At 34.4% G+C, this 16124-nt stretch overlaps 1 protein-coding gene across 4 annotated transcripts; it reads left to right on the top strand.

Moving 5' to 3' along the window:
• The first annotated feature begins 560 nt into the window (after positions 1–560).
• LOC105042938 (uncharacterized) lies at positions 561–13199 on the top strand. Of its 4 annotated transcripts, none has more exons than XM_010920310.4 (6): positions 561–644; positions 10292–10417; positions 10612–10862; positions 11121–11208; positions 12522–12588; positions 12718–13199. In XM_010920310.4, exons 2-6 carry the CDS (start codon positions 10413–10415, stop codon positions 12769–12771), a joined length of 465 nt encoding a protein of 154 aa, XP_010918612.1. In that variant the 5' UTR covers positions 561–644; positions 10292–10412; the 3' UTR covers positions 12772–13199. The 4 variants fall into 4 exon arrangements, with proteins under 4 accessions (XP_010918612.1, XP_010918613.1, XP_073112456.1 ...); XM_010920311.4 differs by having other exon boundaries at positions 10607–10862; XM_073256355.1 differs by lacking the exon at positions 561–644 and adding an exon at positions 766–787.
• The last annotated feature ends 2925 nt before the right edge of the window (positions 13200–16124 follow it).

Raw genomic sequence — 16124 nt, 5'->3', positions numbered from 1 at the left:
GAGATAATAGAAAGGGTTGGTCAAACTAGGATTATCCCCAACCTAACCCAATTTACTTGAATGGCACCCTTTGTCCACACAGTTGTTCCTTTTATATACAAAACAAATATTTTTATGAGGATATGGATGCAAATTGTTGCTTTATATATATATCATGCAATTTTACATGTTTAGAAGATATACATATTAAAAAATTATAAATATATCATTCGCAATACTGCATATAATCATCATTATATTAATAAATTTTGCAATATAATTATCTTTGAGTAATAATCATATTGAAGATTCACGTGCAAACCAGCTGTTAATTTTTTTAAAGAAAAAATAAAAACTAGCTGTTACTTAGGATTTTGACACCTCGCCAACCTTGTACGCCAGCGACTCCTGGCTCAATTACAAGACAAAAAGATGTCTCTGCCATATGGCATGAGCATATTGGTTGCATGTGCTCGTCGTGGTAAACAAACCAATAATTTTATGACACATGGCTACGGAAAACCTCCAATCTCTCCCGATCTCTTCGTACCAGGTCTGGGCCCCGCAGCATTTTACTCAACAGGGAAGTGCTATAAGTCTCCCCTCCCACCCCCTCGTTCTTTTCTTTCCCGAAGGTTAAAGAAGGTCCTCCGCCGCACACCCAGGTATGGACTTTTTTCTCTCCTCCCCTTTTTTCCCCTTTCGGGAAATCGCTTCATCCAATTCGAAATCCCGAGGACGATTCCTCGATTTGAAGAAAGAAGTATCGAATTTATCATCCAATCGATCGTTAGCGGATCTCGAAAAGGTCGATTTGTCCTCCATGGTTTTGTTACTGGGACAAATTCAACTAGATCGATGGATCCTTTTGGCCTGTTCTCTGGTTCTCTTTCAATTGCTTATTTTTGGTGATGATTTCGACTTGGGATTGATTTGATTCAGTTACGATTGATTTGTTACACTTTTTTAGGCTTTTCTTTTAATATTATAAATACGATTCTCTTATTGTTGTTTATCTAATTTTTATCAGCGTTCAACCGCGATACCGAATGATTGTTAAACTAAGTTATGCTTTGGATGTTATGATTGAATGTATAATATCTTGTATGTGGATTAGGGTTAGGATGGACAGGTCTTATCATTGTTTGTTTGCTTATGGTACCTTTTACTTGGTTTATCTGTTTCTTGATGAATCTTTGTTGCCATTTGGGAGAAAGTTATCGAGCTTGGATATTGAGAAAATGTAGGTTAATGAGAAAATGTAGGTTAAGTAATTTGGCTGGTTTATTGGAGTTTAAGTGGGTCATGTATTTTGTAAAGGTGATATATGGAGTTTCTCTAATCAGAAAGTGGTGCTGTAACCAGTGAAGCGATGACGCTCTGATGATTGGGGTAGTGAATCGAACATTGTCATTGCAGACCTGACTGATTAAGAAGCATCCAGTTTGATTTTGACTGGAGATATATTTTAATAAGAATCAATTTATAATTAATACGGAGTTATTCATAATGTAAAGTTTAAAACTGGGGATGTTATTCATAGGTGTTATACATCGAGACTGCAAATTTGAGAGCAATTTTGTTTGTGGCATTGCAAAATTTCTATTAGTTTATTGTATCCTAAACTGTAAATTTTCCTGTGAAGGAAAACAGAGCTTCCATAGTTGGTATCAGATATGGACCTAATTGCATATAACCAAATATTGTATATGATTTATGATATTCTACTTTGCTGTATAAACTTAATTTCATAGGTTTTCCTGCTCGCCAATTGGCTTTCTAGGTTTTAGTGTAAGCCAAGGATTAAACTACTGTCTCATGACCACATACTATCTCGTGCCCACAATCATGGGTTGATAGGAAATGTACCAATGTCATTTTGGTTACATGCCCAATCATGTACCAAGGTTCGGGGAAAATAGAATGGCTCCCTATGCGTGCATGGTCGTCAAGCATGCACCAACATGGACTGACTTATATACTGGCACTGTGTTATGCCCATATTTTGTTGGCATCATATTTGTTCTATAATTCACCTATTCGGCAAGATACATTAGTCCATTGTGTAAGCCTCTGTCTTGCTCAATGTTTGATTTCTTAGGTACTCAAGAACGACCTCTTTTAGATTGTATCTTTTTCCTAAATCTGAGTCTATTTAGTTGGCTAACAACTGCAAATTATCGTTTGTGGTCCACATTGGCTATTTAACTAATCTTCTTTGAACTCCCAGACTGAACTCAGAAAGTCCAACCAATGCATGATACACCTGACATTGCAACCATCTTTTCAATTGGGTCAAGCCTGCCATCGAACCCCCAGATCCCAAGCTAATCAGTTTGACCAGGAATGCTTGTGAACAGCATAATCATGAATAAGAATAGCAATTGGTGGGTGTGAAGGGATCGAAGGTTATGAAGGAAGCTTGTCTATCTAACAAAGTCTAGTCTGCTTTAGGCAAGTTGAATGAACAGTCTATTCAAGCCCTAATAGAGAGTGGAATAGCCATGAATGGATCTTTCAAATCCAATAAGTAGTTAGTCCATGATCGACATGTATATCGTCTACGTCCATCTCGCATGAGAAATCGAATTCGGGGTGATCAAAACTAGCCAATGGACTCAGCTGGCGAGTGTGAGGCTATGCATATAGTTTAAAAAATGGAATAAGCAAGTTATCAAAGGAAGCAGCCAAGTCACACTATTCCATAGCCTCGCTCTTCTCCTTTGTTTTGTAAGTGAACGGAAGGCTAACATAAGCTAAAGTTGAACGATCGACTTCTCTATCCTGATGGCTAGAAATTGCTTAAAGTAGATTATGCACTACCCATAACTTGGATTGAGAATCTCCTCCAAGTGGAGTATCACCACCAAGGCTGATTTTAGATGGTGATGTGCTACATCTGTATTTTAGGATTTAATTAATAATAAACTGATGCTGTAGTTACAGAACATGATATGATAATGCAAATCATGATTTTTATATTCAAATGAGATGCTGATACATGTTCTATAGCTTTTATTGTAGAGAATTGAAAAATGAAAAAGTATGTTAGAGATAAAATTTATGCAAAATATGAGTTTGTTTATTTGTTTGTTTTTAGCTAATTTTTTCCACCTTTCCTTTTTACAAGAAGTGCAAAGATGCTCAAAAAAAAAAACTATAGTAGTTGCTTAGCATCGTCTAAGTGGTATGCTTAATTTCCAAGTATGCTATAGTTTCATAATTTTATCTGTTATAAATATAATTGCAGCTTGGAATTATGTCTCCTTAGGAGATAGCAGCAAATGACAGAGACACCCAAGCAAATATTAAATAGTTGACCTTATTTGGCACTGTTTTAAATAACAAACTATCTCTGTCTAGTCATCATTAAAATTTCAAAATTTTGTTTGGAAAAATTAAAAGTGATCCTCAAAAGGATGTTAGCATTTTCTTAATGAAAAGGAAAGTAACAAAAATGAAGCGAAAACAAATGAATCATTTGATAATACTATATGGGTTTAAGGCTTTTACCCCTTAAGGACCTTTTCTTTTTCATTCTGATGCACTAGAAACAATATATCATGCATCAATATGTCATTTGCATATATACTAATAAGCCATAAATTATTTGTATTATTTTTTCTGAGATTTTTACATATCTAATTTCAAGCCATTTTTAATTTAATCCAACATCATTCTATTTCTTCCCTTTTTTCATCTTAAAACCCTAAATCTAGTGACAGTAGGAAAATTCAAATAAAAGATATAAAAATTAACATGAATTTAGTTTGATTAGTAATAAAACTAGCCATAGTAAAGAGAACCAACAAGCATTAGCCCAACTACAATGAACATGAAAAGTTTGAACCATCAAACTAAAATTTTTAGATTGACACTTGAGATGAATCATATATAAGATTGGTATCAAGCACTTATCTAGTGCAACATTTGATGAGATGGAGGTTTAAACTATAACCGTAGAGACCAATTGGTGGGAGGAATAATGTGCAAGGACCCACTACACAACACCTCCGACACTCAGGGTTTGAGGAGGGTCAGGTGTATGCAGCCTTACCACTGCATGTGAATAGGTTATTTTCATGTTTTGAATCATAGAGCATAATGTAAATCATATATTTGACATGGCTATCAATAGTCAAGTAGAATTATACTACTATTTGGATTAATTGATGATATTTTGACAATAATTCTAGATAGGACTCCAGGACCTTTTAGATTTCTTTAACCATTGTGTATATCTTTGAGCAAGCACCGGCATGGACGCTTAATAGCTTGAATAAAGGTAGCTCCCTCTTTCCATGAACTTTTGAAAGAATTATGAGGAAAATTTATGGCATGCAACTAAAAGTTAAGGGTTGATAGGATTATTTTATTGAATGCAGCTCTCTTATAGTCTCGTGATCACATGTGATCAAGGATCGCTGACTCGAAACTGGGTCTGGTGCCGGTCGGTTAGTGATACAAGTTGTTACGCCCCCATACCAACCCGTACTGGGCCCGAACGAACATAAACATGGGGATGAACCAGAGAGGAAAAGAGAGAAAGAGAGGGGGCAGTAGGAAAGGAAAAAAAGGCCGATGGAGACGTTGACGGTGGCCATCGAAGGGCTGTAGAGGCCTACTGGACTTTGCTGTCATTTGTGAGAGAAAATGAGAAGAGAGAGAGATAGAGAGAGGGGAAGGGAGAGGAGAAGAGGGAGGGGAAGGTGGTGGGGAGGCCGCGGAGGGTCGTCGTGACACTGGATGGCCCAAAACACCCCCATAGTGCCACTATTCAAAACAGTGGCTTCTGCGGGTGTGTTTTGGGTCCCCAACTGTCTTCCTTTCCCTTCTCTTTTCTCTCTATCTCTCTCTTTCTTCTCGCATCTCATGAAGGACTGTGGAGATGTGGAGGCTCGACGGCCCTCTGGGGGCCTTGGTGGGCCACGTGGGTCTTTCCTTTCCTTTCCTCTCCTCTTCTCTCTCTGTTCCTCTCTTTTCTTCTCCCTCACTCCGTCTTTGCGGCATTCTGATTGGAAGCTTGAACTGCACCGGTCAGTCGTCGATACAGTTTGGCATGCCCCGAACCATCCATCCAATTCAGGATGGTTCGGCGAACCATACATGTGACATAAGGTTTAGGATTTGTGCCATAAAAGTAGTCATCAACATGAAGGTAAAGCTTTATAAAGAGGGTCTTAATATAACCAAGGTAATACAATATTAGATCGAGGGTGATACAGTGGTAAGGTTCCTCCATTGTGATTTGGAGATCACGGGGTCAAAACGCGAAATTGGGCTCTTTGCAAATTGGTGTAGGGTTGCATAAATCTAACCTTCCCAATATTTTACAATGGTGGGAGTCTTGTGCTGGCTATCCTTTTTTTGTACAATATTGGACCGAGTCACCCGATTTGGTTGGTACAATATCGTACTTGAGATGCATTTGTGCCCAAATTGGTTTGAATTGGTCCTTATCGGAACAAAACCGCTTGGTTTCAAGTGGTTCCACCGATATGGGCCCTGTATTAGTTTGGGGCCTCAATTATTGGGGAGAAAGGGCTTGGTGCCTTTTTCTGCCTTTGTCTCATGGTAAAAATGATAAAGAGATGTAGAGAGCGGAAGGGTGAGCAAGAGGTCCGATCTAGGTATTTGCCAGCAAGAGGTCCGATCTAGGTATTTGCCTCTTTCTTTTCTTATTTATGTTACAACCCATGGCTGGAAAAAAAATAAAAGTATGGGGAAATCAGGTCAGAATTTTATATTGTTGCATCATTTGTTTTGATGCTCGACTTCGAGTTGAATATGGGGAAATCAGGTCATTATTTTGTATTTTTCATGTTATATAGTTAACTTAACATGTAGTGCTTTTTAGGCACGTAACATAGAAAATTAAGGTATATTACATGTAAACATCAAAAAAAGAACTCAAAAACCTGTTGTTCACTCAAAAACTAAATAAAGAAAACTTAAAAATCTTGAAAACTACACACACACACACACATATGGTGTACTGTTATGTTTTCTACAATGTGTACCATACTGGTCTTGTATCAGCATATAGTTTGGTATTGAGATTGCAAACCTTGAATATGATCATTGGAAGATCCTTTTTTAGCTTCATAACAAAGCCTTCCATCACATCAATATGGTATTTATGGGTTTGATGTGGAGCAAGAATTGGGCAATTACAATGCCCTTAAGTGTAAAATAAATAAAACACAAGGCACCTAAAATAAAGCAACAAGGCTAAAATATGAATTCAGATAGGGTATTCAAAAGAATTAAAAAGGAACTACAAAAGTATCAGTGCTAATACATAGCTGCCATGTCTTGATAGTGAATCCAACAGTGTAAGATCAAATAAATTTCACCATAACAATTTGAAGTTCTTGATTTACAAATCACAGATGAATGCTAAGTCAAGGTAAACTGAACCCAACAAATGTTGGGAGCAGAAAAGACATAAGATAGATTCACAAAGCTTACATGTCCGGTAATAGGCTGCTCGGTCAAGGTTGAGGTATTTGTTCCTACAATTTAAGAAATTGCAGGGCTCAAAATTCAGCTGGACATGCCACCGTGCAGGAGAAGTCTCCAGATCAAGTTTAAGGGAGTTCTGACAAGAGAAAACCAACAAAAGAGTCCTGGAGTCTGAATTATTCCAATATAAGCAGGGCAGTCCTTGAACAAAAGTTTGGCAAGAATCCATACCTCAGGTTGACATGAAACCTGCAGGATAGAAAGGGGATGGCCTGAGGACTACAAGATCAATTTGATCATCTGACAAACCACCAGCAACCATTATCTTGCTGATGTCTCTGTTTCCTAGTTTCAACTTCATCGATCAGATCAGAGGAAAATGCAAAACAGAAGTCAAGCGCATTCCAGAGGGAGAGAAAGAGAAGGACTGGCCAAAAAGAGAGGTGAAGGACAGGGGCCCACCTGAATAAGAAGACGAACCAGGTCAAAGAAAGTAGGTTTGTCTCCACCGACCATGTCCAGCATCATATATCAGTAGGTAGCAGGATTGAAGTGCTCTCCTACTTCTTGGGCAACGATAAAATTGTTGGATGTGTAAACTGATGCTTTGATATCTGGTCTAAGTTGGTGGTTGCCAGAGATGATGACAACTGGCCGGGATGTCTCAGATTTTATAATTTTTGAGCAAGAGTTTGGAGAGGAAAGCAAGCATGCATTCCATAAACTTAGTTGGCAGCCCAAAAATGCATACATATATATGTAAATAAATGCAATACATCAACCAAGGAAGTAAGTATACCAACCAATATGTAAGAATTGTGAAGTCTTGATGTATAATAAATTCCTGTATGACTCAAATAGAATATCCAACAAAGTGGATCCTAGGTAGGTGAAGTTGAGATTTGATTATAAAGTGTTGTGATCATCAGATACTTGTGTGACTTGGGAAAGTTCTATAGTAACTTGAGTAACTTCAATAAGGTCAGAAATGATGTGTGGTTGGGTATCTTAGGTATTCAAGTGATTCCATGTCTGTAAGATGTGCGAAATAAGGTTTGTATGTTCAGGTGAATATGTGGTACATCCTAAGTGAAAAAAGTCAGGACTACTTTTGAGTCAGGGTTAATCGTTGCACCAGCATAGAAGAGAGGATTTAAGAATTGATGGAGCTAGTAGGTTGACACAAGGTAGTGAAGCCATCTCTCTCTCTCTCTCTCTCTCTCTCTCTCTGTGCGCGTGTGCGCACATGTGTACCTAGAGCAAACATCAGCATTAAGCTATTTATTTTTTAATGCTTCCTATAAATGAACTGGCTGCTAATATCTGAATGTCAGTTTGCATTATAGTTATCATTGATGTGATATCAGCGAACAAATTGAAACCAAGGTGGGCAAAGTTGAGATTAAGGTGTTGTGATCATTCAGATACTCATGTGACTTGGGAAAATTTTATAGAACACCACTAAGGTTGGAAATGATGTGTAGTCTGGCATCTTAGGCAGTGAAGTGGTTTCTGGCATGCAAGATGTGTGAAAAAGAGGCTGGTATGTGCAGGTGAATGTGCAGTACATCCTGAGTGGAAAAAGTCAGGTCTAGTTTGAGTCAGGCTTAAGACATGCACCAAGATAGAATAGAAGGTTTGAGAATTGATGGAGGTAGTAGAACAACCCAAGGTAGTGAGGCCTCTTGTGTGTTTGTGTCTGTTTGTGTGTCCATAGCAACCATTGGCATTAAGCTGCCTATTTCTTAATGCTTGTTATAAAATGAACTGGCTGCTAATATTTGAGTCTTATTTTGTAGTATAGTTTTCATTGATATGATATTATCTTTTTAAGATAAAAAGTTGGGAAAATTGTAGATTGGAATTATAGATGATGTCAGTTGTGGTGGATAATGGTTGTGATATTCGGTTGAACCAAAATAATTGGAGTAAGGATAATTGGAATGGGGTCCCAATCAATTTGGTGACAGAGGTAATCTAGAATATGCAAAGTCATAGTGTAATCATTTAATAAATCAATGCAGCAGTTAATTGTGACAATAACCAAACTACAAATACTGTATGCTGTTAAAATTATGAATAATCTAGAGGATGCAACCATAGGAAATGCTACATCAACAATGAAAATTTAGATGGCTATTATTGAAAATTTAGGATGTAAAAGTAGAAATGAATATAGCAGGACAAGGATTAGCTTAATTGATAAAATAATGGAAAGGAGAGTAAGGTGACATTTTCATGTTCATATAATAGCAAAGGGGCACCATTTAAACAGGGTCCAACCTTCTCAACAATAGAGGATTTTGGATATCTGTCAAATGTGTAGAAGAGATGAAGGTGTAAAGAGGTATTTTAAGGAAAGGAAAAGGACATTGAAGAAAACTTTTGTCGGGAATGAGGTGCTTAAATAGATTTAGGAACAGCTTAGGCTTTTCTAAAGGTAATTCTGATCCGACTGATGTAATGAGTGACTGAAGAAATCTACTTTCTTGAACTCTGGAATCAATCCATTTGCCAACCTTTTTGCGTGGTTTCAGTATTTGATTAGTATTATTTTCATATTAAGGTTTGAAGTTTAAACCACATTTTTTGTTTTGATTTTGATCAGGCTTGTATAGTTTCAATTTTAGCATTTTCAGCAAAGTTTCATAGTTGGTCATAAAATTCAGAAAACCTTCAAAAAGAAAAAAAAAAGGAAATATATGACAGGTCAAGAAAATCTATCACACAGCAGTTAGACGACTTTGTTATATGTGGATTCTTTAACTATGTAGTATCAACAGTTTTAGGCTGAAATTAGTATTGGATATAAGTAAAATTCTGAAGTATATGGTTTTTTTTGTATTACGAAATATTATATCATTTACTTTTCAAACTTCAATTGCTTGAAAATTCTTTATATTAGCAACTATGAAGCTTTTTGATGATGCCTACTGCATTCAAGTCTCCATCATTTCTTTAAAGTAGAATTCAAAAATAATAATTTTGATCTTCTCCTCATTTGTAAGGTTGACTGTAAAAAAACATAGTTGTAGAATACTATGTTTATTTTATATAAAACAAAAAGACATTACTATTTAGTTTTTTGCATTAGTCTTTGTATTATAATATGGGCCTTTTTGGAGGTGTTGGCCCATCAAGGGCCATCTTTGATTATCAATCACCTCATTAGCTCAAGGAAAAGAAATTAGTAAACATTGAGAATGTAGCTTATATACTGCAAGAAATAAAGAAATAATCCCAATATAATAATACACATCAAAACAAAGCATTAAGAAAACATCCATGGCTAGTTTTGGTTAATTCTCATCAAAACTAGCTAAAACCACTGAAACTAGACTGAAATCCAAAACCTGGGGTTAGTTTCAGTTTGCTCTTGGATGAAACCAGTCCATTTTTGGTTGAAACTGATTGTTTTGGGTCGAACTTGAAACTTATTGTTAATGCTCGACCACATGTTGCATTGTCATATTGTACTGGTTCCCCTCCAAATATTCTTCTGTATTCATATTTTTACTCCATCATAGTTCCTTTTTGAAGCTAGGATCTGGCATCTTTAAGGATGTTGATGAACTTAGTCAAGGCAAATACGTAGTAGAGGTTCTTCTTCCTATAGTTGATTCAGTTGTTCTCAATATAGGAGTTTCTGTTGATTGCAAGGTTGACATTTTTTTTTTGGGTGTTTTTCATATTGGAAAAAAAATTGTATGTGTGTGTCCCTCTATTGACTTATAGAACCACTACCAATGTGGAAGACACTGTGGTACTCTTATATAAGATTGAAAACATACCTATGATTCTATGATACTGTTCTGATAGGTCTTTGATGCGAACTTCATTGGAACAGGTAGAAGAATCTGCTACTCTACATTGACAATAAGTGTGAAAAGCATCTATATCTGCTATTCAGATGGGCATTTTGTCATGCTAATGGATTATCTTATTGAAGTGACTCTCTCTTAGCTTATATGGGGTAGGTATCTTTCATGGCTGGATTAAATTGCATTGTGGTTATATTTATTTTTCTGTGCAAATATTTGTTCTTCTTACGCAACTGAGCTACAACTATCTGTTAGTTGTCTAGTTTGTGTTACAGTTTTAGTACGATGCTCATGAGCAATTCACATGTGGAGCATCTCTCATTTGTTAAATCTTTGTACAGAGCAGTTGCTGTGTTGGAGGTCTAGCCAAACCTCAACCAGTACCGGATAGAACATTAAGGACACCCCAAAAGAAGAATTCTGGTCAACCATCTAGGCATAAGAGAAGGCAATGGTCAACAAGTCCAGAGGCGATGGAGAATAATGTTAGCATATCTTACTCGGTTGAGACACACATTTCTTCTGTTCCCACTACCATCAATGAAGACAGCAACTTTGCTGAGGAAAACACCAACAATGGTTCATTTATCAACCAAGGTTGATCTCTCTTATTATATTGAAAATGCCATCTTTTGATCTTGATATTTATGACAGTAGTTTTTAACAAATACTCACCTTCTGCTTCACTGTTTGATGTTTAGATATTTATGCTTCTATATGGCCCATGTTATAGCTTCTATTATCTGACCATTTTAGATTATTTCCTTTCTTTTTTTTTTTTTGGCTTATTGCTTAAAAATACAAAACTTTGCCCTTAAAATTATTTGAGGGTAATATTCATTATGTATCTTGCAGCTGCTATAGCTTGGAATGAGATGAGAAGAGAATGGGTTGGTGATCGGTCAAAGAAATCCCATAGAGCACCAAGAGAACCAATAATAAGGTTAGGCATTCCTTGATATTTGCATTTTGTTCTTTAAGCACTGTTGTTACAATGACTACAATACTATTATTAATCTTCTAATTTATGCTCGAAAGTTTAATGCCCTCATTAAATCTATAATAGCCTTTTCCTTTATATACAAGGATAGAACTTCATCAACTTTTCTTCTCACTTTCATTTTTGTGGGCATAACTGTGTGACCATTATCTGACTTGTATATAATATTCTTTTGGTGTGCCTATATCTTCTTCTTCTTTTTCTTAGCACATTGATGTCTTGTTTCTGTAATATAAGGTAGGCCAAACCCTCATGACAAACCTCTATCGTGGTCAATTTAAGAAAGCTAGGAAATTACGGTTTGATTGTTTAATGTTGTATGCACAAGTTAATAATTTAGATCTCCTACCATTCATTCTAGTATTAGTTATGCCTTGGAAACATTTAAAATTTTATCCTGTGCATGCACATATATAAATTTAAACTTCGGGATGGTTGTTTTGGTAATTTCATCAATTATAATTACATGCATCCAAAAAGTCAAGGCACATGGTTGATGATGACATATTTGGTGCATGGGTGCAATTACTTGTTTGTTTCATTATAAATGCATGGAGATCCAGCCTAGATCTGTTAAGGTAATGAGACCTTTTATTTAGACCTCTGAAACACCCTATGTATGTCATCACTCTGCATATCTAATCTAATATACTATAAGAAAGAACAACTGAATTATGGGTCTGGCAATTTTTTCTTAACTGAAATTGACATTTATGTTTTAGTAAAACTTTATTTGAAGAATACTCTCATGGCATATCAGTGTCAATATGCAAAAAATCGTTCTCCATCATACTTAAAAATTAATTGTTCACATCCTTTTACAAATTTTATCTCAGTGGTTCTTTTGGAAAGTCCCAAAGTCTTCTATATGTGTAGAGAAGATTTGTCAAGTAAATGTGGTGCCCCAACAAATATAATGTTAGATCAGCAAGGTAGTCTGAAATCAGGACTATGATTGTTAAGGGACGGCAAGGCATTCATTTGCTAGTTCTTGTCCAACAATAACATTATGTTCATAAACGCTACCCATTATAAAATGAAGACACTTTTGGAAATTGGCTGAAGTATAACAAGCTCTGGATATAGAATGACAATGTACATCAGCATAGACACCTTTTCTAAATGTTTGCTGTTGTTGTTAAATGAATCTTTTGCATGCCTTAATATGTTGTTGCTACAATTTAATTCTTTACATTTAAATTTGTCTTTCTTACCATTTTGTTTCCTGATAGCTTCTTTGTTCTTGGTTCTTGTAGCTGGTGCACGACTTATGATGATTTACTTTCAACCAATCAACCTTTCCCCCAACCAATCCCACTATCTGTAAGTTCTGTTGCTGCTCTCCAAACTCATTGCTTTCTAGGTATCATATGGTTACGTCCTTAGTCTGATATGAATTTTATATGCAGGATTTTCTGATTGTTATATGACATCTAACTTTGAGACTTGCAGGAGATGGTAGATTTTTTGGTTGACATTTGGCATGAAGAAGGGCTTTATGATTAGAGGAGGATGCTTGTTTCAGCAGTAGCATGACTTTAGTCATGGAAGTCAAGTGGCGAATTCTCATTAATAGCATTCAGACAAGTCTTATTGTTGTCGAATTGCTGTGTTTTATTATGTAAAACTAGCATCATTCTGACTTCAGCATTTAACCTAAACCTGATGACATTGGAAGCCATTGAATGAAGATGGCAAGTGCGTGTGAGCTGCTGTCTTGTTTTATGCCTTTGTAGTATTTCGGGCAGAACGATCATCTTATCAGCATGTCAATATGTTAGAATTAGATCCTCAACTCAGTAAACATAAAATACAAGCATTGTGTGCATTCGATGTTGAGTGGTCTGTTGTTTTAATAGGTTCCCAACTGTGTGGTGTACTTTGGACTTAAGTACAATGATAACCTAAAATGACAGATTACTGGCATTTGGATACAGATGTTTGTTATAAGAATGTCAATTGCTTTTCTGTTAATGGCAAAATGATGTCAGGTGACTGGTTAAGATGAGTATATAGATCACATATTCCCGAAGTTAGAAAACCTGGTGTTCGAGAGGCTGTGATTAGATAAATGATATTTTCTGAAGGAGATGTCATCGGATGTGTGCAAATCTATACCTAGGAATCTTGGTTGAAGTGAATTATATTTGGCATTTTTCTCTCCTCCATGTGAATTTTAAAGATCAAGTGGATCTTATCATTATATTTGTAACTACATAATTGTAGATTAATTTTTCTTGTGGCTTGGGTGGTTAGCCATGATAATGCGTGGAGTTTAAAGTTCTCTCTCTGTGTGCTAGACCTTAGCTAATGCCCGACCATAAAAAAAAAAAAAAATTTAGGTAGTGCGAAAATGTTATGTCTAAACTTACAGCTTCAAAGTCCGTTGGTTTGGTGCTTTTTTTTTTTTTTTTTTTGGAATAAGACAGTAATTCATTCAAATAATTTTTGTAGGATATAACCAAGAGAATTAGAATATAAAAGATACTAAAGTGGTCAGAAGTCACTCCCACATTAGTCCACACAACTTTACCGTTAATGCCTAGCAATGTAGGTTGCTTTTCAGTCTATTGCGGTGTCTTCTGAAAAACCTATCTGATAATTAGAACAGAATCCGGTTCGGTGCCCTTTTAAATTTGGATTGACCCGTAAAAAAATTTCTATCGAAACTTTCACCTTGCACCCTTATCAGCAAAGCCCGTAGCAAATCACTCTGTGCCTCACCTCTCAAATTAGCTTGTGCTTCTTATGGAAATAAAATCTATAGATCATTGTTGTTATCGAGAATTTATATTAGATTAAGCAGTCAGGATTCTCCTTGGTTTGGAGAGATCCAGTCTTACATCAGAACCTTCCAAAAGAACATAGCTCCTCCAATTCTCCTAATCTTTCATTCCCGTTAGTTTTGACCGTAAGTTTGCGGTCCAAGTTTCTGGTAAGTTGAATGGTTTGAAAGGATGGAGAAGCCTAGCAACGTCTAAACTGCAACTAAAGTTGGTCTCCACTTTCAACAATGAAACAGAATACAAACACACCCCAACATGGGGCATGTGAAAGGTCAACTCCTTGTTCCATGGTTGTGGCTTTCGTCAAATTATATTTGGTCTGCCAAAACTCTAACGCAAAGTCCAATATCTCAAGGACTCCCAACCGGTAAAATCAGTAAAATCTTAGACCCATATCTGATTGCATTGTATTAAATTAAACTTACTTATGCTTAATTACTTAATTATTTTACTATATATTAATTTAAAGTTTTTTTTAACGTAAGTATCATGATTGCACATGTCCTGTGCACTTCTGTTACGTTTACAGTAACAAACTAATGCATTCATGACTATTGCAAGATCCACGGCTATGATATAAATATAGTAATGAGTTCTCTTTTTTTCATTTTTTTTGTCCTTGGTTGAGGGTATGATTACTTGAGATCAAACATAAATTAGAAAGCGATCTTAAAAATCCAAATTAGATGATTCAAACTTGGTCCATTGTACGCACATTGTTGTAGTCAGTAGCTACTTGTACATGCATATTTCTCCACATAATTTTCTGTAGGAAATAGAAATTTAAGCATCCGACAGATATTCATATTTATATTTATATTTATCAAAAAAAAATTATATAGTTATGCATATACAACTATATCAATATTCAATTTATTTATTTTATATCCTCCTAAATATTCAAATTTACGTGAATATCTTTCAAATTCATATTTACATATATACCCTATTTAATATTTATTTTGCATGTGTACCCATAAAATATTTTTTTTCTTATTTTTTTACATATATACCCAAATCATCTAATATCGTTAAAAAATTAATGATTTAAAATTTAAATAATTAAAATATCCTTATGGATAGATATGCAAAAAAAATTTATAAAATATATATATAAATAATAATTTTACTAGATATTCATGCAAATTGAATGTTTAGAAAGGTATGCATGTAAAATATTTTAATTTAATTTTTATCTATTTCATGTAGATGGATTCGGACCCTCTTACTCTATAATATAGTAATATATTACATAATATAACAATATGATAATGATATTACATAATATTTTATATATTAGAATACTATATTATATTTTATTTTTAGGTAAGATGGGATGACTATATCCATCTTATAACAATATGATATATCTTATATATTTTAGAAGTATATTATTATATATTAAAAAAATATGAATGATTATAATCTGTCTTTTTTTTAGATAAAATAATTTTGATCCATTTGATAAAAAGATCTTTTTATCTATGTAAGTCAATAAATTAATTATATTTATTATTTTAATTATATATATTAATTTTTTTATTAGAATAAAAAAAATTAATAAATTAAGAGAGATGTATTACAATAATTTTAATTTAAATTTTTTATATGTTTATCCATTCAAATATTTAAATTTACATGAATACTCTCGTAAAATTACTATTTCATATATATCTTTATAATTTTTTTTATACATCTTATGAAGATATTTTAGTTATTTTAATTTTAAATCGTTAATTTTTAATGATGTTAGATAACTTAGATATATATATAAAAAAATATTTTATGAGGATACGTATGTAGGTATCAATTTTAAAAAAATATTCACATAAATTTAAATATTTAAATAGATATATACATAAAAATTTTATTTTTATTTAATTTTATATAATATTTATAATTTTTTAAAAAAATAAATGATCACACAAAAATATGCTATTAATTTTATTTATCATGCACTTAATAATACACCTCTGATTTCATGGCCTTCGACCCTATTTATTTTGATATTTTTAATATCAGATATATATATATATATATATATGTATATATTCGATTTTTATTCTTGTTTCC

This window comes from Elaeis guineensis, chromosome 4, assembly GCF_000442705.2.
Source record: "Elaeis guineensis isolate ETL-2024a chromosome 4, EG11, whole genome shotgun sequence".
NCBI classification, from domain to species: domain Eukaryota; kingdom Viridiplantae; phylum Streptophyta; class Magnoliopsida; order Arecales; family Arecaceae; genus Elaeis; species Elaeis guineensis.
This window is presented reverse-complemented; position numbering and strand designations above follow the sequence as displayed.

What these genes read in the sequence shown, in the direction of transcription:
- LOC105042938 (XM_010920310.4), top strand. An exon ending in TGGTTCATTTATCAACCAAG is followed by an intron (nt 10,863 to 11,120) that starts GTTGATCTCTCT and finishes TGTATCTTGCAG; the next exon opens with CTGCTATAGCTTGGAATGAG. An exon ending in CCAAGAGAACCAATAATAAG is followed by an intron (nt 11,209 to 12,521) that starts GTTAGGCATTCC and finishes TGGTTCTTGTAG; the next exon opens with CTGGTGCACGACTTATGATG.